The sequence below is a fragment of the Mastigoproctus giganteus genome, chromosome 5 (assembly GCF_048544385.1).
Source record: "Mastigoproctus giganteus isolate SK-2022 chromosome 5, ASM4854438v1, whole genome shotgun sequence".
In the NCBI taxonomy this organism is placed as follows: domain Eukaryota; kingdom Metazoa; phylum Arthropoda; class Arachnida; order Uropygi; family Thelyphonidae; genus Mastigoproctus; species Mastigoproctus giganteus.
Genome location: NC_143579.1, coordinates 157,869,796 through 157,889,045, shown reverse-complemented (window position 1 = coordinate 157,889,045; position 19,250 = coordinate 157,869,796). Strand labels below are relative to the sequence as shown.

The 19,250-nt window shown below is 36.8% G+C and overlaps 1 protein-coding gene across 1 annotated transcript in view; it reads right to left on the bottom strand.

Moving 5' to 3' along the window:
- LOC150085791 (small ribosomal subunit protein mS39) overlaps nucleotides 1–19,250 on the bottom strand; it is a 261,590-nt gene that overhangs the window by 27,058 nt on the left and 215,282 nt on the right. Inside the window, exons 16-17 of the mRNA XM_090374693.1 lie at nucleotides 10,579–10,607; nucleotides 5,297–5,403 (exon numbers count right to left, since the gene is read on the bottom strand). Of these exons, the coding sequence (XP_090230819.1) occupies nucleotides 5,297–5,403; nucleotides 10,579–10,607 (136 nt within the window). The remainder of the gene's footprint in view (nucleotides 1–5,296; nucleotides 5,404–10,578; nucleotides 10,608–19,250) is intronic.

The window sequence follows — 19,250 nt, the reverse complement described above, 5'->3', positions numbered from 1 at the left end:
CGCCTTAAAAACTGTAAAGCTTCTTCGTCTGAGCTGAAAAGAGAATGGGAAGAACATACAGGAGTGGTAGCAAGTGCAGTAACAGTCAGAAGATGCCTCTTCAAAAATGGACTTGAAGCCCTTCCTCACACACAAAATGAAAAAGAACTGATTAATTTTGTGTAAGGAGCATGTCAAATGGACCCCTGACTGTGGAAGTCAGTTATTTCCTCGGATAAGAAGAAATTCAACCTGCATGGCTCTGATGGGAGACAAATGATTCACCGTACACGTGGTGAAAAATACCAGCCAAATGATATGGGGATGCATTTCGTATCACCTACAGTTTATAAAAGGTTCCGTAAATGCCAATGGATATGTGGTAGCTATAAACAAAACTACAATCATATATATATAATAATAATATAGATATTATTCTTTATATAGAGGTACTAAATAAACATCAATTATAGATTGCCACAAAATTAAAAAGATACTGTACACCTTTTTATAATGAAATAAATATATAAATAGAAAAAATAATAAGTTTAAGTAACTTAAACCCGAATTACATGGCACTTTAAGGTGCTGCAGCACCCTGGTTGAAAAGTAGTTCATTAAACAACTAGCAAATATGCACTACCCAACAAAAAATATTAGAAAAGTATTGGAAAGCTGGTTCTCTTTAGTGGTAGTGACAGCAACAACTTACATTGACATAAATTGCACAGTGTGCACAGATATCCCTGGATGCTATCCTTGAAACCATAAGGTTTTCCAAATTCACAGGAAGTATTTGTTGTGTACTAGGTATTTCTTGGGTTAAGTGATATTCAGGTAGTATGCCCGAAAGCTGATAGGACTGCCACCACTCTGAAAATACTATCAACACCAGAGGCCATAATGCACTGCTCCAATAGTATATAGCATTGCAAATGAAGGTGCTTGTGAACTTATGGATTGCCTGCTTTATGCTTGTCATTGCAGGTTTTTCCACCTTATTTCTAATTAAAGACTTTTGAGAGATTCTGCAATGCTTTTCTCGTAGCAATAGCAATATGAAGGCTACACATTATACTTATAGGCATGCTCTTGTTATTTTGGGAAGGTACTGGATGAGATTAATCGTCAATGTGGTTAGGACACGCTCTATTAAAAAAAAAAAGTCAAATTCTTTACTGAAAAGCAGTTCATTTAAATGAGCTTTAAAGATTAAACAATTCTGTCATTCTTCATAAATCACTTTTTAACCTAAATAAAATATCACCTGACCTGCCATGATAATGATCTAATATGCAAAGAGGATAACTTTCAATTGAAAAGAAGACAACCATCTAGAAGTCTGACCCTAATGTATTTATTACTAATAATTGGGGGGGGGGGAGATATGAAGGATACATTTGCTAGCTTTCATGTCCTTGAAATCAAAGGGGACTCTTTATATATTTAGGTTGGTGGTTTTGAAAGAATGTGTCCTTGGGTGGAAATCATATGTATGTCACTTTTTTTTTTTTTTTAAATTTATTTTATGGTTTCATTTCATTTGAGAGTGCCTTGGCATACAGATAGCAATATTGCACTTTCCTAAGAATTTACCATAATTATAGTATTTACTCCTTTCGTGATACAAACAGTTTGTGTGTGTGTTTTTTTATAGTTGCTCTCTTCTTTATCTTTTCTGATAGTAGAAAATATCTGCCAAATATTTATCGATTTTTACAGAAAAGCATGCAGTCCCCCTTTTAGCCCACAAATTAATGAGATGATGAAGGCAGTTTATTACTACCATTTGCTCGGTCTCTTCTTTTAATATCCTTGGTGCTCCAGTTTTATGGCTTACCATAACAGGCTTATTAGCATTAGTGAAAGCAAGCTTATATAGCATCAGCCAAAAAAAAAAAATCTAATTTCACTCATCCACTCACTCCAAATGTTTGCCTAGTTCTGCCTTGAATCTATTTAAGCTATCAACTTCTACAACGACAGATGGAACTTTGTTCCAGCAATCAACCATATGCTGAATAAAGGCAAACTTCTGCAAATACATCATACAACTGTCTTTTCTCAATTTGAATTTATGCCTCTCTTAGGTGATTATTCTGAGCAAGAGGAAGAATCTCATCGGCACTGAACATGCCCAAACCATTCAAGGCTTTATTCACCTCGCAGGTGCCTAGTCTCCAGATAATTTTTTCGAAGGAATTCTACATGTGTTGTTTTTCTCAGAAGATGATGTTATACCCTGTAGAGACACCTAGCAAGCAGTACTTCTTTTCCTAATCCTATTTCGCTATCAGAAAGCATATTTATGAACATTTTTGCATTCCTTTCTCCATACTTCATGTGTCCTTATGCTTATTCGTTTGCCAATGTCTGATTACATTGTATTTCCTGATACTGAAAAAAAAAAAAAAAAAGAAGCCCATTGAAGTATAGTATACATGTTACCTTATCCACATTTTGCATTGTATTTATTTGCCATGTTCTCTCTCTTTGTTTTTTTTTAATTGGATCCCAGGCACTACAGGTATTAGAACCTATGTTACAAAGCAGTAGATGGCTGAGAAGACAGAAGATACTCAATGATATTACACTTGAATTTCTGAACATTATAATTTTCAGCAGAAAACTGAAGTAGAAAGGGTAAAGTAAGTTTGCTGATGGCTTTTCTTGTTTGATTTTATTTTCAATGGCACACTGGCAACTTTTTATTATTAGCCATATGGTGCAAGGAAGCCTGAGTCTTATGCTGCACCAGCCAAAAAAAAAAAAAAAAAAAAATTTCCCAGTTACCCACACAGAGAGAAGGATGATAATATCCAGCTGAGGACCCTGGGTATGCCAAACCCATACTCACTAGATGTGAGGCCGCCCCCCCGGGGGGGGGGGGTAAACTAAGGCCATAATGTCAAAATGCTAATTGGTTGTGGCATATGTTAAGACCAATTTGGAATGAATCTGAAACAGAGTGTAGAGACTGTAGATGGGTCATTAATTAACCTGACTGCCATCTTTTCAACAGTCTAGAAGCTTGAGAAGAGTTTTTGGGAGAGGAAGCAAAATTCACGATGTGTTTATGCCGAGAGAAAGAGATCACAAATATCGCTTCTTTGACATCAAAAAAAACCACCACAACAATTGAGTTTTCTTTTTAGCTCTGAAAGTTATGTTATCAATTGTAAGTTTATTTTCCAAACAGTTCTGAGTGTGGTCACAACAGTGAATTCTTCCAGTTTTAATGAATAATAGATTCACCTACTAAGTAATATTATAAGATTTTCAAAATGAGTTAAGTTACTATAACTCAATTAGCAGATCCAAAAAGCTAAACCCAAGCTCTATCATGTCACAGGAGAGACAACACAGATTCCTGGCAGTATAAACAGAAATATGGAACATACTGTGAACATTTTTTTATCAAACTATTGAAATAGTACCCAGCTTCTTTATTTGTTTAATGAAGTTAATTTCGTTTTTTTCACCCACCTAGAGAATTACCCGGAGATTGGCATTTATAGATTTAAAACGAAGACAGAGAACTCACAAGCACCACCTTTTCAAGGGACATTATCACTTCTGAACTCAAGAAGTTGAGGATGTTTGTGAAGGTCGTTTCTCAAGCTGGAATGAATGTGCTATCAGTGAAGTTAGAAGAGAGAGAAACATCTACCATCAACTGCAGTTACGGACAAAAGTGGATACCCAGCTAAAAACAATTGGAAATTTATAAGATGGGAGTTAGTACAGAAGACCATTATGGCAAATACAATCAAAGTCCTTAGAAGTGTAAAGAGGAACAGTTTCATTGAATTTTTCCAGATGAGTAACATAAGACAAAATATCCACATTGAAAAGATTTTCAGATAGTTTAAGGATTGGCAGTTGATGAATTTCTTTGGAAAGAGTACAGGTAAGTGCAGTGGGATAATAACTATAAGAGATGTTTTGTCATCACCCTGTTTGGTATACATGGCTAGATATAATTAGAAAGAAATTGTAAAAGTGAAACACGAGCGCGTGGAGATATCTGGCTAAAGAATACACGCATATCATGGAATGTGACTAGCATTCAATATAGTTTTACTATTTTTTTTTTTGCAAAAAAGAAAAAAAAAAACTCAGAGAGAGACTGTTATGATGGAGAAGGGGGGGTCAAAATGATTGCTGTAAATCTGAAGAGCACCACCTATGCAAAATTTTAAAGCTTACTTTAGGTTGAAAGCTGGATAAGAAATAAAGGAATTGATCAAAAATTACAATTTTAAGATAAAGAAATAATCAGCTAGAGTGGGCAAATTACAAACAAGGAAATACAGGAATCCCTCAATTAGCGTGGTATTTTGGCTTAGCCTAAAGAAACTGAAGCTGGTGATGCTATAAATGTAAATACACTGCTAAAGTATGCATAACATTACAGAAACACATCACGTGTCTCTGTTCACAAAAGGGAGTTATTTATTTCCCATCGAGAAATAAACAAAAATGAACACAAGATATAGTGTGGGAAGCTAGTTTGTTTTTCTAACATTATGCACTGTGAAGAGCCACACCGCATTTATTACGTACGTGCAGATTCCCATGTATCTCTCACCATTAATTACTGTGCCATACTAATTAATTACATTAAATTTTTTATATATTACGTACTTATTAACTCTGCACAATGACCATAAAAACAAAAGCCTTGAGTATTTTGTAATGTTAAAGGAAAAGTCAACAATAGAAAACTTGGATAGAGCGGTAACTGAAGAAAATTTCACTACCGGTAAAGGCTGATTTGAACATTTTAAGAAAAGAACAGTACTGCATAACATTGCATTAACGGAGAAGTGGCAAGTGCAGATAAAGATGCAACCACAAAGTATCCTGAAATTTGAAAGAAAATTGTTGACGATGGCTGCTACGCATATCAACAAATATTTAATGTTTATGAAACAGGCCTTTTTTGGAAACGAATGCCAAAAAAAGAAAAGGCTCAACCAGGCTATAAAACTTTTATTGGGAGACAATGCAGAAGGCGATTTGAAATTAACACCCATGGTTATCTATAGAAATGCTTTCATATGGTTCTCTTTCTAAACTGTTCTGGCTAAAACTTACTGCATTTCACTCAGCTAGCCACAAGACATCACAACATGACCCTGCACAAATAAAATATACTGTTAACCAAACTATCTAAAAATCCTACCCTATATTATAAGTACAATAACCTAAAAATAATTTTTTATATTGTGTATTTAATTGAGATTTTTAACCTTATTAAAATCGAAATACCTCTTTTATAAAACTAAGTTCAGCAATATAAATAAAGACATACTAATATATAGCTTCTTTAAAAGCACCACCAATCAAATCATAGTTCTTCTCATATTCTAGCAATGTATGAAGTCTGTGAGCTAATTCATTATCCATGAGATGATGGCACTGAAATAAACAAACAAATCAATTATACAGATTTTAACTTTAAAAAATATTCACCTCATTATAATTTTTATTATTAGCATAGCAAATAAAGAAATCAATTTTACTGAAATATCATGCATAAAGAACAGTAGGGGAAAAAAATGAGAGATACAAACCAGATCCCAAAGCTAATTATGAAGACTGTTTACATACACAGTAGATTAATGATTATCTGCGGTAGATGTGAAATAAATTTGCCTAGATAATCTACAGGATAAAACCAACTCATAAATACTGTATTAATATTTATTGATGAGCTGAAGATTTTGTTCAAAGAAGGAAAGAGTATGTTGTAGTTTTTGGCACAAGGGCTACTTAGGCCATATTGCACCTCCCAAATCAATTGACTTTACATAGGATAACTGCCTGGGCAGCAGTTAGAAAAAGAATTCAGAGAGATCTGCTTCTGTGCCTATGATGTTGTTGAGAGACAAAGGTACTTACAGATTTAAACTGAAATAAGTGTGTCGCACATTGCTGAACAAGCTACATTCAAGGAGTATATGTTTTATCGTAAGTGTGGATTCCATGTGACATGGGATCCAAGAGAAGACGTATAAGTTTGTTCTTTTCAAAGCTAAAAGACCATTCTGCAAGTTATGTTTTTCAGAATAAGCTTAATGGCATTCAGCTAAGCAGTATAACAAATCTGGCTGGAAATGAAACAGTTGTATTAGGGAAGACAGCAGCTGCATCCGCTTGACTGTCACACTTTGAACCATCAGTATAGACCTTGGTAAAGTGAAGGCACTTTTCTGTGTGAGCAAAATGTAATTGTTGGATGTTAATATTTGCTATAGAACTTTTACCCCAATACTTAAAGTGTGAAGATAGTCCATGGGGGATCGGGATTTTTCATTCTCTGAGGATATCATCAAGCTGAATGTTACAGTCTAATACCAGTAGATTGAATTGTCCTGGGTTTATTTGCGTGGTGGGAAGGCTTTTAATTTTGGCTGAGTAGTTTATCAGCAACATCTTTCTTCTGATGCAGAATGCACATTCGTGAGCCTCAACATAAAGACTTTGAACTGGTGATGTTCTGTATGCACCTAGGGCTATCCTAAGAGAAGAGTGTTGGATGGGTGCAAGACAGTCTAAGGTGCTCCATAATCAAAGATATAATTAGGGACCTGTATAAGTGGAGCAGGGTATTACAATCTGTGCCTCAAGATGTACTGGAGATGATGCAGAGTATATTAATTTTCTTTGTGCAAGTGGTTCTTAGATATTTGATGTACTCCTGGAGGTTTTAACTTCTTATCAAAAATTAGCACTAGAAGACAAATACTGCTAACGATTATCATTACACTCTGTACCACTTATACAGGTGCCTATTTATGACTCAGCTAGAGAGAGCACCTTAGACCGTCTTGCACCCATCCAATGTGAGTGGCTTGACAGTCTGTATCCATAATTCAATTTTATTTATGGATATTTGTAGATGCCTTTCAATATACAGTGGCATACAAAAAAGTAACATTTGTAGTGAAACGTATAACACTATAATCAAACAATGTCATTTTGCTTGTCCAAAGCAGAAGTATTGCATTAGCCGTTTCTATAAATACGGCACTGAAAGGGTATACATGCTCATTAGTATCCAGTTTTGCTTAGGTGTAAGCATGGCTCCATATGTTCAGTTGACACCAAGAAAAAAAAGTGTAGTGCTGCTCTGTCCCAAGAAGGGCTTTCTAAGTGTGCCGAAATTAAAGCATGAAACCAGTGATGTAAAGAGAAGACCTGGATCAGGCCATAAGAGTGGCTATGCTAGTGCTCCTGATCTAAAACTGGACTTTGAGGTGGCTTTCGGAATGTAGTCTGCATGCCTACTGGGCTAAAACACATGTTCCATGGACAAAAGAGCAATGGGACACCATCTTTTCTGACTAATTGAGAGCATAACATGGACTGTAAAGTTCCCTGCTGGTCAGATGGTCTGGGGATGCATAACAAGCAAACGGTTGGAACAAATTAAGTTTATTAATGGAACGGTGAATGCACTGCTATCTTGGAGGAATGCCTGAAACCCGTTATTTCAGGGTGACCCTAATCACAAGAAAGATGTTGCTGATGAACTACTCGGCTAAAAATAAAAGCCTAGTCACTACTATATGATCCGCAATAGACAACCCACTATGTAAATAAACCCAGAACAGCCCTTTGTACTCATTCTAGCAACTCTAGATCCTTCCTAAAATGAGACATCCAGACCTGAATGCAGTACTCAAGGTGTGGCCTGACCATTGCCTTATAAAAAGGTATAATCACCTCCTTGTCTCTGCTAGCAAAATCCCTATATATCATTGACAATACTCCATGACTTGCTCTGGCAGCCTGACTGCATAATTACACCCAGTTCTTTTTCATTCTCCACTACCCTGAGTGTAGTACCACACAGTTGGTACATTTCTCTGGGGGAAAAAGAATACCACTAAGCAGCAGTAACACTCATTAAGCTATCAAGTTTATGTAATACCATTACACTTGTTAAGTTCATTTTAATAGCTAATAAAATTATCTATTAACACCAAACTACATGGACTGAAAATTCAAATCAATCTATTCACCACAATTAAGACACTACAATTCCCCTACTACACACTACATTAAAGTTACAAGATTCGTGCCAATTCAGTGATACAAAGGTTCTATGTATGTTAAGCAGTAGCTTGCTAAATTTAAAAATAAACTAATGAACATGAATTAGGTCTATTATTATTTAATATGCTAATTAAGACAAAACGGGAAAATTATTCAATTAGTACGCAGATATTTATGCAGTCATTCCAAATTTCAGTAAAACTAGACCAATAGGAAGTTGTAAGTTCATTTAAATGAAATTTCAAGTTATTTCATAAATGTGTTGTTTCCAATGTTCAGGCATTATTAAATGTGGAAATTTCAAACATGTGCATATATGTATATTAGATAATATTATTTACTTCCATTTTCAAAATTTATTTTAAATTGGTATGCCAAAAAAGACATATAGTCTTACAAATATGTTTATCTATAAAAATTAAAGCAAAGATTGGCTTTTCTTAATGAATAAGAAAAACACAGTATGGGTAGGTTTTAGGAATAAACAACTAACAAAAGATGGAGCAGACAATTTTGAAATCTTAAAACTGGGAAAAATAAGACTAAGGGTAAAAAGAACAGCTAACATTAAAAGGCACTGATAAGGCTAGGCAGCCATACATCTTAATGTATAGCAAAAACCGGCACTTAAGGTGTTTTGAGCAGGGCATTGGAATTTGGCTATATCAAAACTTCCTTTTGTAGTCTACGGCTGAGTCACTGCAGCAAAAAGTCAAATGTCTCTACCAACATTCTCATGGGTGACTGCATTAGCTTGGTTTACTGGGTGGACTTCCACACCTTAGTTTCTTTTTCTTCTAACAAAAGTAAGAATTATCCAGAAAAATTGCATATTCTAGTGGTTTTGACATTGACAACACCATTTTTAAAATCGAATGTTGATAAATCTTGCTTGTTTACCAATTGCCAAAAGGTATAATTACTTTTATGGAGTTAAAATTATTATTATATTTTTATAACACCCTCCTCTCTCAATATTGCATTGCCAGATGTGAAAAGTAACTAAAAAATATGAGACTCATAAACATCCTTTTTTTCAATTTCTGAATTATCTCTGATTATGAAATTTCCATTTGTACTTCAGAATTAGACACTGAATTGACAGCAAAAAACATCATTAAAAGTTTCTGAAACATCGAAAATTAAAAAAATGGTAACTTAGGATTGCATAGAATTTAGCAATTCTGTGCAGCAAATTCAAAATTACTAGATAATTTAAGTAACCTATACAAAATAGTCTGCATTTTAATTTTTACAAGAAACTTAGGTAGAAACCACCAAGTCCAGAGATAAAAAGATTTTCTGGATCTCCAATACAAGGAACAAGAATACCCTTTTACTTGTGGGAGGAATGTTATCTGCTGTACATCCACTTTTACACATCCCACTAACTTCTAAATACTATTTGAAGAAAACGTGTATCCATTATTATTATTTTTTTAAATTCTATTTTCAATATACCTTTCATCTTCTTTATACCTTTGGACTTAGCATACGTATTATATAATGCATAAAAATTTGTAAATACAATAAAATTTTAATTATTGATAATTTTTTTTTTTTAATTTAAGGCTAATTACTGTTACTGTATTATTTACTAATAATTTAGTAAATAATACAGTAACAAATTAAAAACATTTTTTCTGTGGGCACAAACAATGAGGGTTGGATTTGAATATGATTCCAGTTACTGCAGTGGACTCACACAGTAATCTAATATAGCCTACCAAAGTCAATGTTCTTTTACTTAATAATCTCAAAAAAAAACAGTCAGTAGCATTTCTTTGCAAAAGTGTGCACTACAATAAACAAACCAAATATGATTAAAGAGGTGGAACACATGGCCACGTAGTGACCAACAGAAACATCCAAGGTAATGACTCAACCACCAGCGCCTTTATCCAAACCTATCACAACAGGTTTCTAGGGTCTTAAAATCAATGGGATAAAATGCATACAACTGCAGGCAGAAAGTTACGATTCCTTATCTCTAAAGTGAAAACATTTGTCTGCTACATTGGAGAAACTGGGAGATGGCTCAAAAAACGCCTTGCCGAACATGTTTGGGCAACCCACCACACTGCGATGTCATGATTGTGGATAGGTCGCGCCAGGTTGGAGTCGTTCAACAACACATGCTCCAATATCTCTGTCAACAGGAACAGTGGATGTCGGGTCCACCCTATCATCGAAATGACAAATGCTGGCAACGGCCACATGCTTCAACATCCAACAATTAATCTCGCTGTACACACTCTCATGTTCCATTCTTAACTGTCAGTTTAACTGAGGAAAGTTGACAAAACAGCCGAAAGCTTTTGTATGTATCTAATCTAATCTAATATATGTATGTATTTCCTTTATTGAACCTATCATAACTTGTTCGGTCTCCATTTCACTCTGTGCCACAGTAATTTGATATTAATAACAAACCAAATATTTCTGAGCCAGTTTCTGCAATTAAAGACATTATATAAACTATAATAAAAAACATCAAATGTTATAAGAACAGTATATTAGAGAATATCTTACCTGCTCCATTGCTGTTACGAAGAAGAAAACTGTAATGTAAAGCGAAAAAACAACATTATGCAGAAAGTGAAATTTATATTCTCATAATTTAAATAATTATATGAGGATGGTTCTAGTTGAATGTGGACTTTGTTCTCGTCATCAGATTTCTGTTTATAAAGTGAAACCAGCTGAAATTCTCCACAGGATTACTGCACAATATAGGACAAGACTATCATATGTGTGTATTATTGGTGCAACAAGTTTTCAAAAAGCTGTGAACATTCATTGTGCCAAGGAACTGGATTTGGAAAATCGGACAAGTTACAGTATGTGATACCGTACTGGAATTGTAGAGATAATTATTCATCGACACTCTTATAGTTCAAGACACTGTGCACATGGCTGGTATTAACTAAAGATGCTGATGTCTGTTACCGAACATCCAAAACAGTTTGAACCGGAGGGAAATGCTTTTCTGCAGGAAGTATTGACATGGGCACTCAGAGGTCCAGTATAGAATAGCAACACAAAAGATCTCCCCACTACCAAAAAAAAAAATTACAGACTGCTCTCAACAGGCAAAATCATTTTTTTTGGATTTGGAAGGCTCAATACTTATCAATTTTCCCCCATCTTATGCAACAGTTAATATCACAGCAATAAGAAAAGTGTAGAGGAACAGTATCTTAGAGAAGACTAATACAGTAAACTAATTTTTTTTATTTTACTGAGAACTGAGAGGTGTACTTAATGGATGAACAGTTTTGGACTTGCCTTGTAAAGTTACCACAGTATTGCACTACTTTCAACAATAACTTTACTATATTACAACTTTGAAAACTGATTTCATATACTGAATGGCACCTCACATCAAACAACTTCTTTACAACTGTTCTGTGTGTTGTTATTAGACTACCTGCTATATAATGAGGTGCCAGGCAAGTTAGTTCTGCTGGGAGAATTTAAACTGCATTATATATTTTTTTTGCATGAATTCTTAAAGATGAATGCAATTGTTGATACAAATGCCAGATTGCTTTCTTAATATTTCTGGTGTTAATAAAAAAAAAAAAAAACTGTAATAGATTAGGCAATTCTTGAATGAACATGTTTTTTTTTGTAAAGTCCAAGTCAATGTAGAACCACTCTCATAATTTATTATTAGCACTAGTAAGAGCAAATTTACACAGCATCAGTCATAAAAAACTACCCACTTTGTTTGCTCATCTCTTCTAATAATTTATTTAGCCCTCATTTAAATTTTTATTTAAACTAGTAACTTCCATAAAACTAGGCAGAAGCTACTAATCTATTAGCTAGTATATTTTCATCCAGCCTAATGCTGGTCCTCAATAGCATCAGTAAATATTTGTGCACTATCCCTGTAAAGAATGCCTCTACTAAAAAACACAAACCATGCTGGGAAAAGTTCTACCTCACAAGCCGGGAGGTAGAACTTTTCTATCACAGTATTGCACTACTGTGATAGAAAATATAATAGGTAATGTACGTGGTGCATTCAATATTATTATTAAATTTTTTTCCCCTGTGATTAATATAAGGGAAAAATAAATTATAATTTTATAAAAACAATTAATCAAACTATTGTTTTTTTTTTTAGTTCTCTAAACTTAGCCATCCAGTTTAATTCAAACTCTATAATATTATTACTTTAAAAAAGTAATAATAGTCTGAATATATAAAAAATATGTGAAGCAAGCACAGAGTATCCAAGTTTAATGTATGAATTTTGTTTTACAATACAAACTATATGGAGAAAAAAATAAATAATTGCCAGATTTTTATTCAATTCTAATGAAATTTGGGATTGACTTGACAAATCTTTCAAAAGAACTAAATATCTATCCATTGAGATTTGAGTTTTTACATGCAAATGAGCAGACAGACATGGTAAAGGTAATAGGCACTTATGCACATATATACAGGGTGTTTCAGTTAAACGTTTCAGAACTTCTAAGAGGGGTAGGGTACATCCTGACAACTCGAAATCATATAGCAATGTGGGGTCGGAAATGCTTTCCTGAAGCGGTGTTGTACACAGAAGCACCATAAAGAAAAGAGACCGTAAGTGAGAAATCGTTTCAATAATACATGAAAAGAAGCAAAAGGTACATGGATTAAAGTAAGTGTACATGAAAAGAAGCAAAAGGTACATGGATTAAAGTAAGTGTTCGAAGTTTCTTCCACGGACTACAATGCACGCCTCACATCTCCGACGCATGGACATCCGAACATTCTGGAATACTCCAGGCGAATTTCGAATTTCTTCGGCAGCTACTGCGATTCTTGCAACCAGCTCCTCAGCATTGTCAACAGGGGTGTCATAAACTAGCGATTTCATATGACCGTGAAAATTCCTTCAAAAGGGAAGGAATTTTCAACACGCATAACGACCATATCTGGGCGGTCGAGAACCCGCATGCAATACGACGTCGTGCAGCACAGATTCGATTTTCGGTCAATGTATGGGCCGGTATTATGGGAGATCACCTCATCGGACCTTACCTGTTACCGTGTCGTCTAACCGGACCTATCTACTTGATCTTTCTGCAGCAAGTATTGCCACAACTTTTGAGAGATGAACAGATTTCTGCATCGACGCAACAGACAATGTGGTTCCAACACGATGGAGCCCCTGCCCATTATAGCGGAGATGTTCGTAACTACCTGGATGTCACATTTGGTCAACAGTGGATCGGACGTGGTGGTCCCGTGCATTGGCCTGCTCGGTCACCCGACCTATCATGTCTTGATTTTTATTTCTGGGGTCATATGAAATCGCTAGTTTATGACACCCCTGTTGACAATGCTGAGGAGCTGGTTGCAAGAATCGCAGTAGCTGCCGAAGAAATTCGAAATTCGCCTGGAGTATTCCAGAATGTTCGGATGTCCATGCGTCGGAGATGTGAGGCGTGCATTGTAGCCCGTGGAAGAAACTTCGAACACTTACTTTAATCCATGTACCTTTTGCTTCTTTTCATGTATTATTAAAACGATTTCTCACTTACGGTCTCTTTTCTTTATGGTGCTTCTGTGTACAACACCGCTTCAGGAAAGCATTTCCGACCCCACATTGCTATATGATTTCGAGTTGTCAGGATGTACCCTACCCCTCTTAGAAGTTCTGAAACGTTTAACTGAAACACCCTGTATATAAAGTTCTAAATGAGTGTCAAATCAGTGTGTAACCATTTGACACTCTATAATCTTGATAGTTTTATACGTACTTCATATTTTTAATTGCCTTGTTCAGTGAAGTCTATCAAACCTATCCCTCCTCCTTTCTGGGTTATGATCCAGGCTAGTACCAGGACTGCATAGATGTTTATGGCTCTGACCATTCAACTTTGATTTTTGCAGGCCTTGATCTTGTATTCCAACTGATGTGCCTGCATCATTCCCAGATATTTGTAGGTCTCTCCCTCTGTCATGGCTTGAATATCCTGCAGTCCATGGGTCTTGCATTTGTTTAAGCCAAATTGCATCTTAATATCGGTGCTCAACTCTTTGGTGGTTTGGAGTTAATTGGTTGATAGAGGATATACAGGTTCTTCCTCCCTTATTTGAGGACATCTCCCTGGAAAATTTCTCCTCTGATGGGTATCAGCCTGCTATGGAGGAATGGATTAAAAGGCCGTGTAAAAGGTTATGATGGTTCTTGTAGGCTAGCTTCAAAAGTGCCACATCAATGGTGAATTTCTCCTTGCATCCTTTGCTGTTTTGGTTATACAGCTAGTTTGGATCTTGTACATTGTTGGGAGGCAGGTTTGGGGTGTCTATCCTTATTATTATAAACTTTTTTTTCTCCTTTATGGGATTTTTTCCCACCCAGTAATGTGTACTGATACCAAGTGCATGGAATAGTTGTGTTCAGTTACTATTATTATTATGACTGTTGGGCAGCACTGTGTTCAAGAGGTTTGTGTTATTATTATAATCCCATTTAGTTTGTGAGTAGAGGTCTCTAGTACAGCCTGGGGTTCATACCTGTAATACAGTACACTTTCTTTGATCAGCTGGTATTTTTGTGCTAGCTTCTGATTTGTGGTGATGTGCTGGACTGTTTCCGGGGTCAAGTGATATTGTTGACAAGTATCATCTGTTACTCCAGGATCCTTGCCTATGTATTTCCTGGCATTGATTACTTTGTCTTGGATGGTACCACAAATCCTTCGGTCTCTAGGAAGAGCTTGCCATCTTATTCGTGTGATCTTGATGTAGGTCATTGTTGTATCTATCACAGAGTGCCTTCTCCCACCTTTCTTTGTCTATGTGAGTGGGGTCTCCATGTTGAATGTTGTGTGCCATTTGTTACTCCAGGGTACTTGGCTAGGTATTTCCCAGCATTGATTACTTGGTCCTGGATGGCAGCACGAATCCTTCGGTTTCTGGGAAGTGCTTGCCATGTTGTCGTTATTTGGTTTTTAGGGGCCTAAGGCCATATTGCTCTGGGGATATGCGGTGGTCATGGGCTCGAACCCCAGTCTAATCAACAAGCATGTGCTACGCACTGCTGCTCCTGGTTACGGAGGCACCAGAGCTTGCCACTGGAAGCTATCTTATTCATGTAATCTTGATGTAAGTTATTGTTGTATCTGTCACCGAATGCCTTCTCCCATCTTTCTTTGTTTATGTGAGTGGGGTCCTCTTTTGAGTGTTGTGCATCTATCTTTTTTTTGGCTTTGTAGATTTGCACTGTGTTTTCCTAGTAGTAACCTTAATTGCCTTCCTTTCTTGTTCAATGTGGTTAGTCAACCCTGTCTTTCCTCCTTTGCGGGCTATGGTCAGCCTCTCAATGCCCGACTATGGGTGGTGATGATGACGGCTCTTTGTCGTTGGTCCAATCTATGATCCTGAACGAGTATACTACTCTGGGGCTGCATAAGTATTTATAGCTGTGACCATATTCCTACTATTCAGCTTTGATTATTATTCAGGAAGGCTTAGCGTCTTTTTCAAATCTATTCACTACAGAAATAAATGGTTTACTGCCCAAGTAGGGTGCCTCAACAGACATCTTATATTATAGGCTAATTGTAATTCTCCTCTTTTAAAAATTGTTATATAAAAGAAAAGAAAACAGCAGAGCCAGTGGAAGCAACAACTAAAATAAATAAGTTTTAATACAACAAGTAGCTTTCAGGGTGACGAACCCCTTCCTCAGCAAGAAAGGTACAGAAACGCAAACATAAAATGAAAGGAATGGAATAAATTATAAATATGCTGTGCATGATCAGATGACTGAAAGAATACGAGAGTGTTCAGTCATTCAATAGGCCACATCAGGCGATTTGTGTTGGTGCGCGCCATGCATATGGGATTGCTTCTCATGTTTTAAAACTTTGACAGCTGGATATATTTAGGGACTCTAACCATAGGTGGTTATAGTAGGGTCAATCACCTCGCTATTGGGGTTATGATGAGTTGACCAAAAATGTTCTGCGATTGCAGAGTGTTCAGCCACCGAGGTGGTCCTAAAGATGTCTGGGGCTTTCTCCTACATAGCAGCTGCAACAATTGTGGCAAGTAGTCTGGTATATGATAGGCATTTTCAATCTCGAGACCAGTTATCACAGACTTCTACCAGGAAGGTTTATGCATTTCAGGCAGTACTCATGCAGGATCTTAGAAATCTGGTCTCAGACGGCTGGGTAATACGGAACATAAGCAGTAGGTACACTGTCACTGTTGCAAGCTCTTGTGCTTATAGTTAACACACAGGCTGGGTATCCACATATGATACAGTCAGATATGAAGTTCTCAGAGCATGGTAGACTGGTTGCAAGGAGGGTCCTATCGATGATTTATCATAATCCCATTATATAAGGCTATTGTTAGACCACACCTAAAAAAAGACACTGTTCTTCTTGAAAGGGTCCAAAGATGGGTAACTCACCTGGTGAGATTGGCAAAAGGGCATCCATATGAGGAAAGACTTTAATATGTGGGTTGCAGAGCTTGGAAACTAGGGGCCATAATTTCAAGTTACGGGAGGAATTGTTTAGACTGGATTGCAGGAAGTTTTATTTTAGCCAGCACGTTATAAGTTAGTTACATGGGTGGTAGAGGCTGACAGTCTGGGAAATTCAAAGGCCAGCTGGTCAAATTACCTAAGGGAGGAGGGAAATGCATAGTCTATTTCCTTTTCTTTTTTTTTGGCTGGTGCACCATGTGGCCATTACTTAAACAATTGGTGAGATCAGCTTTTATTCTAGAAACCTGGTTTCTTCTGAGCTGGAATGGCTCCAAGCTCAAGAGAGTAGAGCACGTGCAGTGCCGTTTAGATGACAAGGGGCATGGGCTTACCTGTAGTTTGTGAATTTCCCTCAGCACACTGGTTTCCAGACGAGAGACCACTTGCCTCACCAAAACATCTAGGAAAGGAAGTGTCCCATTCACTTCCAATTCCAAAGTGAACTGGATGAAGGGGGATAGGGAGTTGAGGTACTTTAATGGCGACAGATCCGAACCCCGGGGGATGATGGTGATTATGGGTTCAAGAATATGCGTTCCTCTAACTCCTCCGTTGCAATGACAGAGGACAGGGGCACCCAAAGCTGTACTGTGTATCTGTTTGTAGAGAGAATCGCCAAATGTAAGATGACACTGCCTGGCAAACACAGGTTAAGGTCGGCACAGATATGTTCTATCCAATAGGCTAAGGTCCTGAATGCCAAGCGTTTTTCTCTGTGCAATTTATAGAGTGCTCTTTGAAAACAATATAGTTTTACTTCTTTTCGTGTGTGATTTTCTCCTCTTTTGTTCACATCAAGTGGTTCTTTGCTTGCAAAGTCAGAAGTAAGGACCCAGAAAGGGAATCCATCTTTCTTTTCCTAGTCTTTATATCAAATACTAACCACTCTACTAACTTCAATATCCGCTTGGTCACTGGTGGCGGGGCTGATAACCAGGGCGAAAATCCATCCCTCAGGGCTAAAAGGAGCCTGATGTATTTCCACGCTTAGAGCCTAAGAGCTCTCAACATGACAATGACTTCATTCTTTCAAAGAGACTTAAAAAGGACACTATGAAGCATGAATCTCCAACTTTCCTCATAATACGCTCTTTATCATCCCAACCTTTGAGCAAGCTCTCCCCTTTCATCATCCAGAGATGCCTAGAAAATGATGCAGGTTCACCAAAAATGGTCAAACGTTTCCAATCAGGAGATCTACTAATAGAGACATTTCACTCAAGACATTCTGAATTACTACTACAACTTACTTCTTTAAGTGGAATACCAATTCAGGTTACCCCACACAACACACTGAATTCTTCCAAGGGAGTGATCTCCAAATAGGATCTGTTAAACGTTTCTGAGGAAGAAATTGTCCAGGAGCTAAAATATCAAAATGTGCCTCATGCAAAACAAATCATGATCAGAAAAAAATTTAACTCCCACATGAAACATAATCTTAACTTTCAGTACTCCGAATCTACCAGGTTCTGTCAAAGCAGGTAACTTGAATTGTCGCATTAGGCCATATATCCCAAATCCACTTAGATGTTATCAATGTCAAAAGTTCGGCCATTCTCAGACAGCATGCCGTGGAGACACTATGTCCGAACTGCGGCTGCAAAAATCAAACGCAAGCAGAATGCAAGGCTCCAACACCACAGTGTCCTAATTGTAGTGGCAAGCATCCAGCTTATTCCAAAGATTGTGAACTATGGAAGATTGGAAAAAAAATACAAATATATAAAATTTAAAATAAAGCTTCTTACCAAGACGTGAAAAAACAGGTCAACAACAAGTATACCAAAACACACTTATGCTTCTACCATTCACAGACATGAATCAGTGGCATGTCAGACAGAAGTATCCATCTCTCCAAAAATATCAATATCAGACTGGGTTCGATCAGTACTCTTGGTCCAGCATCCATCTAAACCAAATTCAGTAGACCAATAATACGCCACACACAATTCCATCCCAGAGACCTCCACATTATCAGGTAGCAGAAAATTTGCAAAGATCGTATCATGCCTAACAAGCATGGATACAGATGACACTATGTTCAAGAAGAACTGCTTGAAATACACACATATGGACTATGGCAATGAATCAGGACATCCAACTTTTCCCCAAAAAGAAAAATAAAAACCAGACTGTCATAAACAATTAGCTCATAAAAAGAAATCAGATACATCTTCCACGAACAAAACCAAATAATGGAACACATCATACAATGGAATTGTAGAGGTTTTCGCAGCAACATCGATAATATCAATGAACTAATTCACTGCCTCAATCCTGTTGCCATGTGCCTACAAGAAACTCAACTTGATGCCCCTAGTTTCCACTACAGTCAATCTTCAGACAAGATAGATCTGACACTAATAGTGCTCATGGAGGAGTAGCCATCATGCTGGACTCAAGACTTCCCTCCAGATGCATTACATTGCAAGCCTCTTTAAAAGCTGTTGCCACAAGCATAGTAATTGGAATCACTGTTGCATTGGTCTCAATTTATCTTCCACCTAATTGTCCATATTCTATTCAGGTCCACCTAATTGTCCATATTCTATTCAGGAAATTGAAGATCTTATGTTGCAACTACCAGTTCCCTTCTGTCTACTAGGTGAATTTAATGCTCACCACCCATTATGGGGTTCTCCTCCAGCTCAGACATACAGAATTTAACATTGTTGAATACTGGCTCTCATAC